At 45.1% G+C, this 19,187-nt stretch overlaps 2 protein-coding genes across 5 annotated transcripts; both read right to left on the bottom strand.

The window, feature by feature from the left end:
- Positions 1–474: 474 nt before the first annotated feature.
- LOC135368677 (uncharacterized) lies at positions 475–3,314 on the bottom strand. Its single transcript, XM_064602113.1, has 7 exons — positions 3,100–3,314; positions 2,873–2,942; positions 2,728–2,813; positions 2,539–2,652; positions 1,143–1,178; positions 1,027–1,080; positions 475–965 (listed from the first exon to the last, which is right to left on the bottom strand). Exons 1-7 carry the CDS (start codon positions 3,157–3,159, stop codon positions 864–866), a joined length of 522 nt encoding a protein of 173 aa, XP_064458183.1. The 5' UTR covers positions 3,160–3,314; the 3' UTR covers positions 475–863.
- Positions 3,315–5,008: 1,694 nt separating this feature from the next.
- On the bottom strand, positions 5,009–18,032 carry LOC135368675 (copper-transporting ATPase 2-like). Of its 4 annotated transcripts, XM_064602111.1 has the most exons (22): positions 17,926–18,032; positions 17,439–17,561; positions 16,069–16,942; positions 15,853–16,011; positions 15,562–15,725; positions 15,299–15,460; positions 14,969–15,048; positions 13,951–14,107; positions 13,395–13,628; positions 13,161–13,301; positions 12,488–12,721; positions 11,803–11,940; positions 11,518–11,706; positions 11,228–11,410; positions 10,171–10,363; positions 9,946–10,083; positions 9,607–9,810; positions 9,306–9,448; positions 6,642–6,845; positions 6,458–6,575; positions 6,270–6,372; positions 5,009–5,547 (listed from the first exon to the last, which is right to left on the bottom strand). In XM_064602111.1, the coding sequence occupies exons 2-22, from the start codon at positions 17,550–17,552 to the stop codon at positions 5,319–5,321; spliced, it is 4,161 nt and encodes a 1,386-aa protein (XP_064458181.1). In that variant the 5' UTR covers positions 17,553–17,561; positions 17,926–18,032; the 3' UTR covers positions 5,009–5,318. The 4 variants fall into 4 exon arrangements, with proteins under 4 accessions (XP_064458181.1, XP_064458179.1, XP_064458180.1 ...); XM_064602109.1 differs by having other exon boundaries at positions 15,853–16,942; XM_064602110.1 differs by lacking the exon at positions 17,926–18,032 and adding an exon at positions 17,623–17,850 and having other exon boundaries at positions 15,853–16,942.
- Between the last annotated feature and the right edge of the window lie 1,155 nt (positions 18,033–19,187).

The raw sequence follows: 19,187 nt of genomic DNA, 5'->3' as shown, positions 1-19,187 counted from the left end.
GACGTACTGTAGCCTAACTTCTAATGTTTCCACGTAGGGTAAGGTGGGGCAAGATGAGACACGGGCAAGACTCGACAAGACGCGTTGCTCCATGCCCTTGAAACTTTACTCATATAGGTTGCTCTGCATGTCTGCTTTATTGCACGTGAGAATTGTCCGGATTGGTGTATGCGTTGAGAGAAAAAAAATCGGTTACTTCTGCTGGGAATGTAAAGACCGGGTGCTGTGGTCTTGTTGCACATCATGTGGGCGGTGGGACCAAGGGGGTTGTGTAGGGGGCGGGCTTGAGTTTGAATTGCAAAAACCAATTTGTATATTTAATTTCCACGGCGTGTCTCATCTTGCCTTTGAATTTCTTATATGTTTATTTTAGACCGGCTACGTCAGTTCTACTTTTACAGGTCAGAAGCACCTACACCCCTGAGAATGTGCCTATGGCTAGTTTTTACATTCAATTGCAAATTTGTCTCACCTTGCCCAACCTTTATATATAATCTTTATATTTCGAACAACGAAAGCACAAGTCTTGAAATGTTTCACTATGTAAAACGCGTATACAACCCGTGACTAGACGATCAACGTTACCATAACATGGCGAATATTGTGCTTCAGAAGCAGGCAAGAGACTCCTGTAAAAATGCACCATTCTACACGACCTACACCTATACGTGGTTTGCGTCCGCTTTCCGACGCCCCTCCTAGCAAAAGTCAGCTGCATTTAATGTCCTCTCTAGGTATACAGTGTACGCAGCAGCGTTGGCGTTCTTGCACCGCTGTGTACACTTGCATATATTCAAATACTATAGTAGTACTACGAAAAACAGCATTACACGACGCAATGAGTAACGAAAATCCAGCTGATCTCAGCCAGAGCTCCCTTTGGATGAACTGGGTTGCGCTGAAGGGAGCTCCACTTGTCTGTGCATGCTGTGGTAACGAACAACCAGAGTAGTCAGTATGTAGGCCTGCAATTAACAGCGAAGACCTTCCAAGAAGCTCTCAACTATTATTTCCCGACGGTCTCACCCTAGCAGATATATTGGCAAGTTCGTAAGCAGAGGTGAAGAGCGTCGAAACCATCTGAAATGAAACCATGAAGCATGAACCACAACAGTGGAGGCTTAACATGGTGCATCACTTACAGTATTTGTAATAGCTTTCGCGTTGTCCTGCATGCTCTGAAAGATGTTTAGATAGGGTTGCTCATGTAAGAAGCCTTTCGCTTGTCGATATTTAGTAGCGAGCGACAAATACGTCACTTGCCCCGTGATTCGCAACGGATCTCCGGAGCGAAGGTCAATCATAACGTTCATATCAAATGGTATTCAATGACCAAAATGACATTCACGAACGGTCGACTGACGTTTAGAGCCAATAGAAGAAAGATTATTATCATTTTAGTCCCCTGGCACGAAATTTACACCCCAGTACTTTTGGTCCCCAAACTTCGCATAGACTTCGTGAATTGTGGCAACGCATCGAATCTCCCAAATGACAACATTTTCTTTTCTTACTGTCACAGCTGTTCAGGATAAAAAATAGGACAAACGACAACTGGTACTTCAGTTGGTTTGAATAAGAGATGTGTGTAATGTAATGTAAGGAATGTTCATAATAATTACATTAAATGATATTACGGTAGTAATAAATTGGACGTCAAAAATCAGCCGAAGCAGCCCGTTCAAGAGCGTGCAGCACCTACAATACGATTATTCAGGTCGCGAGTTCACCCGCCGAGGACGGTGGCAACTTGGTGGGAGGGTACAACCCAAGCAGCACAACACCTTGGCCCAATATTGTACCAATATTAAGTCAGTATTGCCAATATTGGGACAAGATGTTGTGCTGCTTGGAAAGTTGCTCAGACTCGACTACAGTATTGCCAATATTGGTCCAATATTGGGACAAGATGTTGTGCTGCTTGGAAAGTTGCTCAGACTCGACTGCAGTATTGCCAATATTGGTCCAATATTGGGACAAGATGTTGTGCTGCTTGGAAAGTTGCTCAGACTCGACTGCAGTATTGCCAATATTGGTCCAATATTGGGACAAGATGTTGTGCTGCTTGGAAAGTTGCTCAGACTCGACTGCAGTATTGCCAATATTGGTCCAATATTGGGACAAGATGTTGTGCTGCTTGGAAAGTTGCTCAGACTCGACTGCGGTATTGCCAATATTGGTCCAATATTGGGACAAGATGTTGTGCTGCTTGGAAAGTTGCTCAGACTCGACTGCAGTATTGCCAATATTGGGACAAGATGTTGTGCTGCTTGGAAAGTTGCTCAGACTCGACTGCAGTATTGCCAATATTGGCCCAATATTGGGACAAGATGTTGTGCTGCTTGGAAAGTTGCTCAGACTCGACTGCAGTGTGTCGAGATTTCGGCGCACGTTACAGAACCCTCAGGTGGGCAAAATCAATCTACAGTCCCGACCACTGCGGCGTCGCTCATGCTCGCAGTTGTCTCGCGACGCACAGTCCCAAATTATTATTATTACTATTCAGGTAAGGCGACAACGAACTACGTGACGGCTTACTTCCTCTCTGAGCACGCCCAGAAATTCAGTAGTGGTATAAAATGACGTGTAAGCGTCAAACGAGGACAGGACTACCAGCCAGTCGATGCAGATTATCAGCAAGTACTTGAGGCCCTGCATAAAATGAATACCCTATCGTCAGACGAAAGCGTTCCTCGCGGAAGCTGGCACATCCGTAAACAGTCTCACCCTCTCGAGGGCAAGGAAAAGAGCAGGAAACAAAATGACACTGGTGGCGAACCGCAGGATGGGTACAATGCTTTCAATGGGATTTTCTGAAAGAAAAAGCAATCGGCAAGAAAGGTGAGGTTAACGCGCGGAGTCAATAACTCACCTAGAGCTTCATTCTGACGAAGCATTACTGCATCTCTGCAAGACGCATAAAGACGAACCGCGCTCTGAATCTTGCAAAAGAGAGAATCGATGCCCACATAGGTTAACGTCTACTTTGCGCAGACCTACTCACGGGTAACTTAGTCAAGACTACTTGTCACGCACGGCGATACGAGGATCATGCCCGTTTGAACTTTTCGTTCAATAAATGTATCGGCAACAACTTACGAAAAAAGCCACAAAGAACAGCTTGAGCGTGAGCTTGATCCTTGTCTTTGACAGCGCCATGTCGAATCTTCTTATGATTGTTTCCTTCGCTGCACGTTCTTAGCGATTTCTTCTTTGTTGCGAAAACGCCACAAACCGGGCATACAACGATGCAAACTGAGAAACAGGTTTAGGTACGTTGAGGGGGAACATCTCCCAGTAGAACTTCCCTTATTATATGCTTCCTGTCGCTGATTCCTTAGTTCTACACTGAAACCTTTACTGAACCTGTACAACCCGCAGTAGGAACGGACACTGTATATGAAATTGGATAGGTGTATCAGGATTACAGGATACAGAATAAAAATACAGCTTCGAAGCTCGTCTACTTTGCAATGTACACCAGTCCTGGAAGAAGCGGACACCCCCGACGGAGAACACGGACGCGAGTCGAAACGCGATGAAAATATAGGTTCGTAGTCCGTCTGCTTCGCAATGTACGTCCATTGGCGTACGAAGAGAGACTGCCGATGCTCGAAAGATGCATGAGCAAGTAGAATTATAAGGCCGCTTACTGTCGCCTGCTTTGCAATGCACTTCAGTCATGGGAGGAACGAACAATGCTGACGAGGTCGGACAGAAGGTGTATCAGGATTGAAGTGGAATTAAAGTTTCGCTTCGTATGTCGTCTGCTTTGAAATGCACGTCGGTACCAAAAGCAACGGACATTGCGAACAGGGTTAGATAGAGAACGGATGATAGTCGAAGCACCATGAAAATTCAGGTTCGTAGTTCGTCCACTTTGCAATGCACGTCCATCACGATACGAACAGACACCGCTGACGTAGCTCGAAACAGGGTGTATGGTGATTGAAGGAGAGCAGAAAAGAAGCTCCGAAGCTCGACTGCTCTGCAATGCATACATCGGCCACGGAGGTAACGGGCGCTGCCAGCAGAGTTGGGTACAGGATGCATCTGAACTATAACAGCCTCAAAATATCACTTCGGAGGTCGTCTGCTTTGCAATGCACGCCAGTCGTGCTGGAAGGAAGGACACTGCTGACAATGTCAGATGAAAGGTGTGTCAGGATTTAAAATTCCGCTCCATAGGCGGTCTGTTCTCAAATGGACGTCGGTAGGTGGAAGGTACGGACATTGCAGATCGAATTGGACAGAACACTAGCTAGGCGGGTCTAAGTGCTACAAAAAAATTCAAGTTTTGTATTTCGTCCACTTTGCAATGGCTTCGCAAGTGGTCTGCTTTGCAATGCACGTCAGTCGAGCGGGGAACGAACCCTGCCGAATTGTGACGAAGTCAGATGGAAGGTGTGTCAGGATTTAAAATTCCGCTTCATAGGTGGTCTGTTCTCAAATGGACGCACTATGCGTATTTTTTTGTATCGGTATTGTATTTCTTTGTGCAAGTTTTTGTATTTCGATACTGATCGGCAGCCGTGGAGGAACCTGGCACAGCAGGCGGAATTGGATACAAGATATGCATCCGAACTGAAGCAATACACCGCTACGCAATCATCTGCTTTGCATTTACGTCAGTCAGTCGAAGCCCAGACACTGGCAACGATACTGGAAAGATGTGTCAGGATCGGAGTAGAATTCCGGTGAAGTTCCGTTGAATACGCCTATGGAACGCGTGACACGTGTCCGAACTAGCCCGAGTGCGAAGCGCATCTGCCGACGGCCGAGCGCAAACACTGTAGGAAGGTGATGTAGACTCGCTCCGTACATCACTGTATGGACGACAATATATCAAGCACAAATTCACTGTTATGCCTGAAAGTTTTTAATCGCACGCCTATTTTAGCAAGTGCATATTTGGTATGATGCAGGTTTTCCTGTATTGGTGGACTACGCTAGATTTACCAGCTATGTTGCCAGCATTGGTGATACAGGGTGCCACAGTGCTGCAATATTGTGCAATAAGACTTTACTATAAATATCAAAATAATCTGGAGGCTCTGTGGCCTACTATACAAAGTACAAAATACCCAACACCATTATATTACACCCACACAATCCCACACTATTATATAGTAGCTTTGCATTGGAAACATATTCCTAACCCTGTACATCACGTACGCGATATGACTATGTTCGTGAGAAGTAGCAACAGCTTGTCTCACAGACCCTGCATGCTTTTTTTGTCCATTCTTTGCGAAGAGATTAATGCGTAATGACCAGATGAAAAACATGCGTGCCTGACTAGAATGTGAGCCTTACGGTCACACTATGACATTCGCGCCAACTTTAGAGATCCCTTCCAATTCTTCCTGAACGCATGCATCCAATAAAATCGAGTCTCGCAATGGGGATCCGGAAATGTTTGCCACAACAGGCATATCTGTTTTGCAGACGTTTTCACGTGGGAGCACAGCTACTCCTTCCAGTGACTGCTGGGGACCTTCATGCCGTGGCAGCTGGTCTCCAACTCTCGGGGATGGCTTTTTGTACCTGCATGGGTACATTTAGGTGCATTAAGTACATGTAAGACATTGTTTTTCTTTTTTTGCCTTGCACAGGGTCAGAGCCGAAAAAGGTAGTCCTGTGACCTACAAACAAAATGTTAGGGTCTCACTCCCAAACACAGAATAGTTAATTTCTTTTAGCTTGATGCCATCTGCACCCTTCTGTAGGTGCAGTGATGCGTAATATGGTGAAGATGATAACTATAGGTTTTCTACAGCCTTCATGAAGGACAAAACGTGTCCTCATTGCAGTGATCTTGCATTGTGTAGGTTGCGCGCACAACATTGTAGTTCGCGAGAAGCTTGCAGCAATACCTGCATCGTTTTGAAGTAAACTACAAGGTGGCTGCTGAAATCACTACACTGTCTCTCAAGTGAAATACCTTAGAGTGACCTTCTGAGGTAGCTGTCCCATTTTAACTTCTCTTGCTGTTCAAAGCATAATCGTACTGTCACCATAGGGCTGTGCACGGCAGTTCAGAAGACTGCAGCTTAGCTTGATGCCAGAGAACTGAAGACATCTATGAAACATCACTAGGCGAAGAGATTTCTGTCCATTTAGGTATTTCGTTTCAAACAGAGGGCTTCTGATTACGCAGTCTTGTGGCTAACTGATAGCACTCATCTCAAACTGGAGTCAAAACAGGAAGTAATATTCCAGTCCAGAATTTCGAAACAAAATTCAACCAAGAAGCATGCCATACATACAGGTAGAGCAGCAGGGAAGAGGTCACCACAGAAACAGAGGAAAGTGCCATTGCAGCGGCCCCCATCCAGGGCATGAGGGCGACTCCCAGAGGCATGAACACACCTTGGTGCAGATAAGTATAACACATGCAGACCATAGAAACGGGACTCAACTCCCGTACATCCGATTGTCAGGTGAGCAGTCTTACCTGCAGCCAGTGGTATTCCTATCAAGTTATAGACGCTCGCAAGAAAGAAATTTATCCTTATCCTCCTGACAGTCTTTCGCGACAGGTCCACGGCAGCCACAACATCGTACAGATTGTTCTGGAAGCAATTTTCAATTCTGCTCTTTAGTATTCACCGCACGGGTCCCACTCGGTGCTTCATTACCCAGATCAGCACTAGGTCCGCAGACTCAACTGCCACATCTGTCCCATTTGAGAAGGCAATGCCCACATCTGCACGGACTAGTGCAGGGGAATCGTTGATTCCGTCTCCAACCATTGCCACCCTCTGGCCTCCTTTTTGCAGCTCCTGTATTTTATCTGCCTTGTGCGACGGTAAGACTTCTGCAAAGATCTCTCCAATTCCAACCTACGTCGCAAGAATCATGCATTATCATTAGAGCCTCAAGTTTTAGGGGTTTACCCGATTCTTCCCCGAATTTGCACCCCGAATTAAAGGTTGCCTCCTTAGGGTGAAACCCGATTTTTACCCGGCAAATTGCCCTCACCGGGATGTCTGTAGGAATGCACTAACTTACTTGTTTGGCAGAAAAATGCAGTTACATCACCGTTTGTACCAAACCGCTACAGTTAGTTTGAATAACTGAGCCCGATTTCTCCCCAAATTTAGCGTACTGGAAGTTTTTCCACCCGAATTTGCATGAATTTAGTGCACACGTTTATTTACCCGATTTTTACCCCCCGCATTTCTAAAAAAATATTTCCCAAAACTTCAGGCTCTAATTATCATTAGGGCCTTACTTTTTCGGGTTATATTTTGCTTCAAAAATTCAGGTGTAATCGGGTTGAACTGAACCTGATTCAACCCAATTCTGGCTGAATCGGATAGAATCGGATATGAATCCTCGGTGTACTCGGCATAATACACGCAACAAACTATTAGGCACAGTGTATCCATATTTAGTCCATGCATCTAAGAGGCACCGGCGGCATGGCCGAGTGGGCTAAGGCGTCCCGCTCGTTGGTGGTAGCCAAGGTCGTGCTGTAGACTGGGAGGTGGTGGGTTCGAATCCTACCGCCGGCTCTGCTGTCCGAGGTTTTCACTGGGTTTTCCGAAGACTTTCCGGACGAATGTCGGCACAGTTTCCCCCTGAAGTCGGCCCAGGATGCATACTAACTCCCCCTGTCCCCTCACTCCTTCCTGCTGTCCTCTCTCCATCTGTCCACGTCTGTACGCCGCTCATAGCCACAGCTGCTTCGCGGCACTCAATCAAACATTCATCAATCAATAACATGCAACCAAAAAAAAAATCTAAGAGGCAGCAGGGTATATGTTTCGACAGTTTGTATGAGCATTATTTATGCATTTACAACACAGTTTCTAAAGTTCTGTGTTGTTGCGATGACTTCTGACCCCCCTGGTTCAGCATTTTTCGGGGAAATATTGAGTTACACCCTGTTTTTGCGTATTTGAACAGGAGGTAAATATCCGGCATAATCGGGTTTAACCCTAAAAAATCAGGCCCTAATTATCATCTTATTGCAGCAACAGAGACAGTGGAGGCACCCTTGGTCCAGTGCGTTAAAGATCCAGTGGTAAAACTGTTTTGTTGGGCATCACTCCCTAAATCAAAGTGGGATATTTATAATAATGCTCTGTATCTCAGAAAGTGCTTCAGAAATACAGTGAAACCCGCGTATAACGATATTAACGGTAATCGCGAATTCCATCGTTATACGGGGTACATAGTTTACGAGGGCTGACCTAAATAGCGCGTCCCCGCGTGTAGCAAAAAAGAAAGAAAAAGAAAAAAAGAAACAGATGCTAAAAAAAAAAAAAAAAACGCGAAGCTTTGTGACATCGCAGTGGCTTGGGAAAACAGCGATCAGAACTCGTGGAGGGAACCAGACAACATAGCAGGACAACTTCTGGCAACACTACACGTCACCATTCCGCAAGTCGGCTTCACCTAACGCCTGCGTGCTTTAGGAGAAGCTCGCTTTAGAACACTGTCGCGCAACTCGCGGGTGGAACGCACGTGCTAGGCCTTTTGAATCACCTCGCGAATTTGAGCAGCATTGGCCAAATATGGAGACATAAAAGCGTTACCACCTACCTCTTTCACTGACAGTATTGGAAAATGAACAGTCTTGCCTCAATTTTTATTTTGGTTTAATTCTTTTGATGTGAATTTCGGATGATACAAATTTTTTCCGCTACCCCGTGAGATTCGTAGTATCGAGACTCTACTGTATCTTATCGCGGCGAAAATCGCCGCGTGGTTACGCGCACGGGACAGCGTCCAACATCGTTATACGAGTACTCGGAACCCCGGTCTCCATCGCTATACGCGGGTCGTTTCCCCATAGACGGTAAAATCATGAACCATCGTTTTACGAGGGATATCGTTATACGCGATATCGTTATCCGCGGGTTTTACTACATTATATCAATATCATGTGAAAACGACACCAATATCAGACAAAAATGGTGAATGCTGTCATGAATGCCAAGAGAAAATGCACAGCATCTCATGTACAGGGTTCTTGCAGGAAGTGATACTGTGGTGTGATCAGTGGCCTTCAAGTCACATTCTCACTGACCCTGCAAGACATGCGCTGCACATCTGTCCAGTCACCCACAATGTCCAGCAGTCTGCCGCATTATCACACCCATAACAGTTGTCATAGCACAGCGCAAAGTCTGTTTTAGGCACTTTGAAATCACTTGCCCACATACACTGAAAGTTTGATCATGTGAATAATTTTTCGTACGAGCCTATCTGGAAATTGCTAACAGCATGCACTCATCATGAAAGATAAGATATGTGGAATACATTTAGAGTGAATATTTCCGCTGTCTTATTACCTGTTTGCCAATTGCCTGAGCAGTCTGCCTGTTGTCACCTGTCAGTAAGACAAGCTTGAAACCCATTTGCTGTAATGATTGCACCGTGGCTATTGCTTCAGGTTTCAACGTATCCGATACTGCAAGTGCTCCTAAAAGGGAACCTAGAATGGGCAGTCTTAATTGACGATCAAGATCGAAGCTGCAACTTTATGCATGTACATTCAAAAGTCAATGCAACAAACTTGCACACTGTACAGATGTGTTCTGTTTGTGTACAGGTGTTCGGGTAAACCCAGAATGCAGCAATTTTGCTACCTACTTTGCATAAACCCCAAGTGGATAAATCCCAATGAAACAAAACCTGTTGCTGTTTGTAGAAGGATAGAAAATCCAGCAAACTGGAAAGGAAATGTGAAGGGAGGTGCCTCAGGACAACAGCCATCGATATTTCGAAGAGAGACTGGTCTTGGTGCCTGTTGCCCAGAAGTCATCTTCTCTGTTTGATATATCTGCAGCGCTCGTCCTGAGGCACTTCCCTTCACTGTTGCTGCACAGTATGACATATTTACACAAAGATATCAAGGTACATGCATTACTGACAACACCAGCACTGCAATTCTACCCAATCAACGCCGTCATATCTACGTTCTGCACTTACCATCAACAGAGCAGAATACTGCTGTATGACCTAGTCTCTCCTTCTCGGCCATAATGGCATTTATTGCAGTAGGAATGCCGACAGAATTCTGCTTCATCCACTCTCGGTTGCCGATGGCAACCCTGAATATGTCTGCATCTGCATTCAATAGAAATGTCACACAGAAGACACAAATGAATGCGAGTCTGATAGATGCAGCAAAGTATGACTACGGTCCCTACAAACCTTTTTCGTCCTTATTGGTAACTCCAGCCTTCAACGAGAGACTCTGTATTTGTACTGGTGGTAATTGGTGCCCCGACATTTTGTCAGTGTAGTCTTTCACAAGGTTACCAACACCAGTGACAGTGCACGAGAGTCCAAAGCCAGATACAGCCACAAATTCCTCGCATGTGCCCAAAACACTGGCGTTAAACATCTTAAACGAAACAGCAACAAAGAGCCATGAAGATCTGTATAATGTACCACAGTAAAAGTGATTAGAATGTAAAGTGAATGGGAGTGCCAAGTTATGGCAAACTTCACAGGGGCCACGGCAAAGTGTAATAGAGCATCGTCTAGGGCAGAGGTTCCCAAACCTTGCCACCCCCGCTGCCCACAAAAATATAGACGTCCATCCCCCTTCGCGACCCCCCCTCCCCCGTTTCCATCACCGTGATGCCGGACGTCTTCTGATCTCAGCACATTAACGTTAGCAAAAACGACGATACACGGACATTTTATTGCAGCTACATCCAGAGCGAGTTCTCGGGGCAAAAAAGTCTTGCACAACTGCATGCTTCGCTCACCGACAACGCACGCGGTTTTAGGCTTAGGTTTTTGGCGACCGCTCTAATTCGAGAAGATGCCACTGCGCGGTGCACCGTGAAGGCAGGGCATCCATGCATGCCGCGACAGACACAGACGCTGTGGCCTTTAGTGGGAGTGAGGGGACCTCACGACATAGATTTTGGCCCTCGTGCTCAAGTGAAAGTGAGGCTGTGTGATTCATCGAAAGCATCACATACCCCGCATGCAAGCGCATTTATGAGAAACCTCCGGGTCTGCTGCCACGGGCTCCCTGGTAACGCAGAATAGTGGGCATGCGTGGCATTTTTTCTTAACTTTGGGGAACAGTTGGGGAACAGTTGTTAACAGTTGGGGAACCACTGATCTAGGGGACTACAGCAGCTTGGTGTAAAAAAAAAAAAATTATTTATGGAAATAAGATACATCTTACAATGTTACTGTTCTTGCACGGAGTGTTGGAACTAGTTTTATTGCCATAATGGTAAGCACAAACCTGCCTCGCAAAACTGCAAATAGCATTTGCGATGGGGTGCTCGCTGCTGGCCTCCGCTGTGCCGACAATGGCCATGAACTTTGCAATAGATGCCGATGTGATTTGCTCCATAAGACCCACATAAACCAAAGATGGTGTGCCTTGAGTTATTGTCCCGGTTTTGTCAAAGGCAAAGCACTTCACCTTTATAAAGGAGAAAGAAAGGGGGTAACTAGGTAACTCTAGAAAGAAAAATATGATTCGCTGATGTCTAATTTCTTGTCCTTTATCTATGCTGCAGTGCATTTTACCTTGCACATCATCTCCAAGGGCTCAGCTCCTTTGATAAGAATCCCATTTGTTGCGCCAACCCCAGTGCCCACCATGACGGCTGTTGGTGTTGCGAGACCCAGGGCACATGGGCACGCAATGGAAAGCACTGTTAGAGCACACTGGAACGCAAATTGCACTATCACCTCTGTCTGTGACATTCTGCTAGTCTGGAATGAACAGTGAAACACAATGGCTTGCATGAACAAACATTATTCTTTTTTTTTGTTCTGTTTTTAAAGGGGACAGTGAACAACTTGAAATACCATTCCATAGTAAGTGTAGATCAGGTCAGCTCTCCGGAAGCCCACAATAAGCCATGCCACCAAGGTCAATACTGACAGGCAAACTACCACAGGTACGAAGTAGCCCGCAATTGTATCGGCTAGCTGCTGTATAGGAGCCTACAGAAAGAGGAATTCAAAGGCACACATGTATAGATGAATATGCATTGCAGTTTATGGGGATTGAAAACTGATATACATTCATGTCCCACTAGTCCATGCACATAACAGGAAACTGCTTTTAACGACTGGCAGCAAAACTAAGTGTCTACAGCTTGGTACATGTGTCTGGGTAGCACGTCGCAGAGGTGGGAATTTGCACAATCCAGTGTTAGTGTTATTCTAATCTGTTTATCAGGAAAGGAGTCAACTAGCCTCCTTTGTACTAGAATCTGTGGGCTTCTGTGCATCTCGGAGCAAAAACCAGATGCTGCTCATAGTGATGTCATGGGAGATCAAATGCTGTCAACAACATTCAATTATAAATAATTGGCTGGGAGTTTTAAAGGAATACTTTAAGCGTAACAAACCATTCCACAGTATTTTTATTAGGTTTCATTTTTTTTTATTAGTTCTGCTCTGCTGTTAACCCAGAAACCGATTACTAACTACTATTGACTATCCACATGAGAAGGATAAGTGGTTTATGACTGTACCCTTACAGTACCTTTGACGTTTGAGCATCTTCAACTAATCGGACGATTTGAGCCAACGTGGTATCCTTTCCCACATGGGTTGCTCTGACATGCAGTACACCATTTTCGTTGATTGAGCCAGCCAGAACCATGGAGTCCAACTCCTTCAATACCGGCAGAGATTCCCCCGTTATATGTGCCTCATTCACGCTCGACATTCCAAAGACCACGCGTCCATCAACAGGTATTTTTTCTCCAGGGATTACCTGTTAGATAACATATATAGGCACTATTACAATCATGTATTCAAGCAGAACTGTAAATCGGGCCAGTTGGTTTACATCAAGCGTGTAGGTTTTTGGCAGAGCTACACAATGTAATAATGTGTAATAAACACAGTTGTTAGAAGGCGGCCGTGTGTTGTGATCGTCTTTTCGAGTCTATGCAAAAACTCAACATGCTTGAGTATTATAGTCACTTAGATCTAAGCCCATAGCGAACAGCAAGTTACGAAATTTTAACAATCTCTTCACATGGGCAAATGAACGTAACGATCTTTGATAACGGGTAGTAGTATTGTACTAAAGGTTATTTGTGTAGTTAAATGTAATAATAAGATATTATAAAAATCTCCCTCAGCACGTGAAATATTTTTCCGAGGTTGAACACACACTGTAGTATTGTGCGTTTTAATACAGTACATACCTTGAGAATATCACCTCGCTGGATAAGGTTGATATCGATGCACGTCTCAGAATCCACCTCTCCTTTCTCATTTAAGGTAAGCAATGTTGCCTCTGTGGCTTGCAGCCCCATCAATTTACTCAGTGCATTGGACGTATACCTCTGTGAACAAAAAGAGAACATGCAAATTCCATGTACCAGATCATAGCAGAACCGTGTCTAATAAATAGTGTTTGAAAGCAAAGCAACACTTACTTTTGCAAGATGCTCCATCCAGCGACCTAGGCAAAGGAATACCACCAGCATAGGTACAGTGTCGAAGAAAGTCATAGGGCTATGGTCTGCTTGACTTATTATGAAATAAATTAAGATGCAGACACTGTACAAATATGACACACTGGTAGCAAGTGAAACAAGGACATCCATATTAGCCATTCCATGGGACAGGGACTTGATGGCAGGCAGGTAGAAGTGGCGTCCTCCGATAAACTGGAAGGGGGGCAAAACAGTGTACGGATATAGTAGTGCAGGATATATTACTAACAGAGTGTGTGCGGTACACCTGTGGTACAAATTAACATTTTGTGGTTTTCTCTCGCAAAATTGGGCAGAAAGTTGTACTGATGATATGACATTTGCATGGACATGATATGTTGTATGTGACACACTGCACACACTGTACCAAGGACTGTTGGCTGGTGATGAGCACTTAAAATAAATATTCTATTCTATTGTATGTGATTATGGGAGCTTACCCAAAGTTTTAGTACAAGGTTCAGTATTGGTAAATCGTAAAATAGAGGCAAGTCACCTGAACTGGTGTAGCAAACGCAAACAGAAGTAAATTTTCCAGTGATAGTCCTGGAATGATGCAACATGCCTCCTCCATGTCAATGGACATAAAATAGATCATGGTTACCATCGTAGGAACACCAAAGACCAGTGAAATTAGGAATGCACATTTCCATCTGGAAAAGAAACAGGAAGAAAGGACTAAAGACAGCCCTGCTACAGCTGCACAATGTACCACATTACCCCATGTTTCTCAGCATGTGTGCTGGCAAGAAAAAACACTTCGAGACCTGCAAACTGGTCTGGTGGCACACGATGACGCATTTAGGCGATCAGAACCAGGAAACAAAATCCTGATAACAAAACTCTGCATGACAAAATATTAGCCATGCTGACTTCAGACGTGTCTAGTACCTAAGACGTCTGCTTGGGCTTGTTGGTAGGTAATTTTACTTTACTTTTAAAAGTGCTAATACACACGAGAGCCAACGGATCATGGCACAAGTAGTGCACTTGTGCCGTCGTTCATCCGTCCTCATGTATTTAAGTGGTTTTAAGTAAATTAGGTGTCTAGTGTATTTGTTCCAAACTCCTATGTTGGAGGCATTGGGGGACTCTATTCCAAGTGAATCTCAATTGCGCGTTTCGTCATAGAATACAGAACACACCAGAAATATACTGTTCAATTGTCTCTCCATAAAAATTATGCATATTGCAATACTGTATATGCATGCAAATTTTTATGCAGGTGGATCCTTGTTTTTTTTGTTGTTTTTTTCTTTCACTTTTGTATGTAGCCAGGAGGTATGCAGGGCTTTATAAGTGAACTGGACCAGTAATACGGACTAATGGAGACTCACTCCAGGAAACACAAATCAACAGTGTCTGACACAAAACGTTTTGAAGTAGATAGCTTGCGCTATTTGCGTAGGTGTAGGGTTTGTGCTCTTCTGAGGGCTTGTCTTCAAGAAAGCCTACTTCTGTGTGCATAGTGCTACAGCATGCAGTCTGTTGCATCACTGCAGTTAAGGACTTACTTTTGAATCTCTGCTGCATGTGTCAGATGGTCAACATCTGTCTTGTTGACAGAGGCTGGGAAAGCCTCAAATCCCATGTCCTATAAGTGCAATGAAAGAACTAAAGGCACATAGTCAGCTTCAGCTAACTTTCACATTAATATATCATGCAATCAAAGCTGTCCACCTAGGGCAACACAGAAAGGAGAAAAGCATATTTGTGGAACAGCCTTCAGCAGACTAAAGCATTAATCTAAATCTAAATCATCACCAACCAATATATCTCTCACATTTCATGTAACGCGAGTCACAGGAACACGAGCATGTAAAAAAGCTGATGACCTGCATTACCTCTATAATTCGAATGATGTCTCTTGGACCAGTGATTTCAGGGTCAAACATAAAGTGTCCTCTCTGCGTCGCAAGAGCGATTGTCGCTTTTATGACTCCTTGGTGCCTCAGTACTGCTGACTCAATAGAACTCACACAAGATGCACAAGTCATGCCACGTATCTGCAGGTAATACGAAAAGCAATGCGTGAGAGCCCGAGCATCAAGGTATGGAAATTGCAGCGGTGCAAGCTGCAGTACGGAGCAGTATAATCGTAACTTGCATTAAGCTCTGCTTCCCCTTGCTGAGATTCAATATCTTCAATAACTGTCGCAGTGTAACCCAAGTCCGTGGTCGCATCCGCGAGCTGCTGTGGCGTTACCAGCCGAGGATTGTACTTCACTTCCGCTTTCTCGGCTAGCAAGGCTATCAAGGCCTGAGCTACACCTACAAGCAAAGATACAGAAACCTCCATGGACACGCAATAGAACATCACAACTATATCTTGTTTGGGCCACCAGAAGTACCTATACTACCAAACTATGAATTTTTGAAGGATATCCGATAAACTAACCGTTCACTTTGAGGAGGTTCTTTTCCACAGCCGACACACACGAAGCGCAGGTCATGCCTCGAACGTGAAGGTAACACTTTGCCAAGGGTTCTTCTCCAATGTCAGCGTTTCTCAGCGATATACGTGAGGCGCTTAACGATGCTGGCGAGAGTTTACAAACTGCAATTAAAGTGTGCACGAATGTAGAGCTGCAGGACATTTTACAAAACCCCTTACCGTCTGCAGGTTTTTCCGACACCCGGGTGCTCGAAGGAGAAGGCAACAATAAGGGCGTAGCCTCAGTCATGTCTAAGTCAATCTTTTCTTTAACCCAGCATTCGAACCCCATGTCTTCTATAAATGCCTCTATCTGTTTTGTCGTTAGAAGCGACGCAACAAAGACGACTGCAGCTGTGCCATCCTTCAAGGACACTTTGACCCCTTCGATGCCGTTCTCCCGCGATAGCGCATTTTCTATGGTTTTCACGCAGGAATCGCACGTCATTCCGCGAATTCCAAAAAGCACGGAGCTTAGATCGGGAGGGCCCTGTTCTTCGAGGAGGGTAGCAACATACCCCGTGCTGTTCACGTAACGACACAGGTCGCCGGCCGTGATTTCGTAGCGATAAAATTCTACGTAAGCTTTCTTCTCTTCGAGAGACACCGACACCGACACGACTCCAGGCTTGCGGGTCAGAATGCGATTGATCGACTCCACGCAGAGGTTACAGGCAATTCCTTCCACCGAGAGGGTCGCATATGAAGGCTGTATGGCATTGGGTAGCGTTACCACAAAGCCGAGGTCGTTGATGACATTCTGTATCGTCACGGGGTCAGTCTGAGTCGTCTCGAAAGTAACGTTGGCCCTACCCTCCTCGAGGGAAACGTCAACGCGGAGCACTCCGTGTATCTCAGTGACGTTATCTTTGACTTTGCGGACACATTCATTGCACATCATGCCACCGATAAGGAGAGTGATGTCCTCAAAGCTGGGTCTAGCGCTTTTGAGCCTGGCCGTGAAGCCACAGTCAATGACCGCACGGAGGATCTCACGCAGTGCGATCTCGCTGGTGTCGTATTGCACCACTGCCGTATTTTCCTGGAGACACACCTGCAGGAAGAAATGACGGGTTTCGGGTAATAAAATACTCAAGAAGCAAGACGCAGCAAATGATGCATGACACACTACTATACAACTCAATGTTGTGCCCAATGCATAAAAGCGGAGCAGCGGAACAATGGACGGGTAGGTTGCTTTTCCTGTTGGGAACATGATACCCTCCTTACATAACAGGCCATGGTTCCAGTCACATGTACGTACGTCTTGTATTGCAACGTGTTGGGGGCCAATCGTGCGAGGAAATTTCCTGGACAATATTCAGGATGAGGGATTCTCTTACCACGAAAGAGGGTGCTAGTAGGGAATCGGAGTTGAATTAATACATAATCATTCGTCTGCATATTCGAAAAACACTAATATATTTGCGCAGCAATAATGTTAATGCCGCCACCGCGACCAGAAATTCAGTTCTGCCAAACTCTGCTAGACACATACATGAGATAGACCTCTTGCTGAGGAAAAAGGAAGGTGCGAATGGTATACTTACATTGATAGATACAACGCCTACTAACTGTGATACCCTGGCTTCTATTATTTTAACGCAGACCGGGCATGTCATACCCTCCAGGGTGATGACTTCTGTCCGCAGATGTCCAGGCATTGTGCACTACTGGGAAAATGAAAGAACACGTTTTCGAAGGCTGCTATATGTAGTTCGAACAGGCATATACCCTATTGAGTCACATTCACATCCGTTTTCAAGTTCTGTGAGAACATGAAGAAGTCGGGAAACGTTAAGTTTTACTAGTTTGTATGCAACTGCCCTGTTCACTTCACAATATATGCATCATAACCTCTCGCGAGCATTTTCTACGTGCAATCAGTCATGCATGGAGATGCGCCCACGAGCACCGGCTTGCAAATTATCCGCATCATGCTCGCGCGTGGCAAGTTTCTACGTGTGTGTCACTCTGTTCCACATATATAATATTGCGTAGCCGTCTTTGCCATCGCGATTATAACAGCAAACTCACCAAATATCGCTGCGGTGGGCTTTATGTCTTGAAACGAAACTAACGGGAACATACGCTGGGAGCTTTGGATTCGGATTATGCCCCGTTCCTGGCTGCCTCCTCAAAAAGTATCCACAGTGTTGCCAGGACGACTGAGTGTTTGGAATAAAAACCATATGGTACAATTAATGCAACACCCTCCACCTCCAGTAGGACAGTACAGCTTCTGTATGTGCTTATTTATGTAAACTCGTGGATAATTTGTAGGTTGATTTTTTTCTTTTTTGCACTTGAGCACTTCGTTCCTCGAAAATATTGGTTATTTATCTGTCCACACCCAGGGCATCTGTCACCCCTAGTTACGTACACCCCCCACACCGTGGTTACGTCGAGAACAAATTTTGAAAGCACCCACAAAAATTCATAGCCTGCGCGATCTTCTGACAGACACTTCAGGACCTCCTGGAGTAGGGTGACGTCAACGTGAGCTCTGGTATCCGTCACCTAGCAACAGCGCGCGTACCTTCCCTGTCTCCGCCCAACGTTGGAAGACTGCTCGCTCCTGTGGCTGTGATCAAGGCAGAAAATTGGGTTTGTTGGTAAACTAGAATTATGAAAAAGAACTGTAGCCACGAGGGGATATCCGCTACACGTGATTGACGAAGTGTTTCTAGGGCCGCCTCTGTTGTTATTCTCTTTCAATATGTGTACAGATTGTCAAGAAAAAGCTGTTGTTAGTGGAGCAGTTGTGTGACTACTTCGTACCCATAACAGTTCCAGTAAATGTTGTATTGAGAAAAAATAAAGCTCTTTATGACCGACATGAACATGAATTACTGTGCTCCACATCATAGGCGGAGAGTTTTCAATCTGCCGGAGGGGGCCGGGGCACAACGTCCCCCCTCTTCAAACATAGAGGTCTGACAGGGTGTTGGGAATTCCGTGTTGCGAGATTGTGAGGCAAAGTTTTAAAGAACTTTCATGATGACTAACATGAAAGACGCGTTTCTTAGGATATCCCTCGAAACTTTCATCATGAGTGTCAACTGGGTAGACTTCCCGGGGGGGCCTGACCCCCCCAACCCCTGTAGCCAGCGCCTATGCTCCAAATGACAGGCATACAGGTCTTGCGCTGATCGGGCGAGTCTGAAACTTCACAAAAATTTTATTTATTATTGGTATTCAAAAGTGAAAGTTTCATTTAGAATAACTTGAGTAGTTTACTAGGGATCTGTAGAAATATATACTGTAATAGCAAATGCTAGATGCCGAGCATCGTCTCA

This window comes from Ornithodoros turicata, chromosome 9, assembly GCF_037126465.1.
Source record: "Ornithodoros turicata isolate Travis chromosome 9, ASM3712646v1, whole genome shotgun sequence".
Lineage (NCBI taxonomy): Eukaryota > Metazoa > Arthropoda > Arachnida > Ixodida > Argasidae > Ornithodoros > Ornithodoros turicata.
This window is presented reverse-complemented; position numbering and strand designations above follow the sequence as displayed.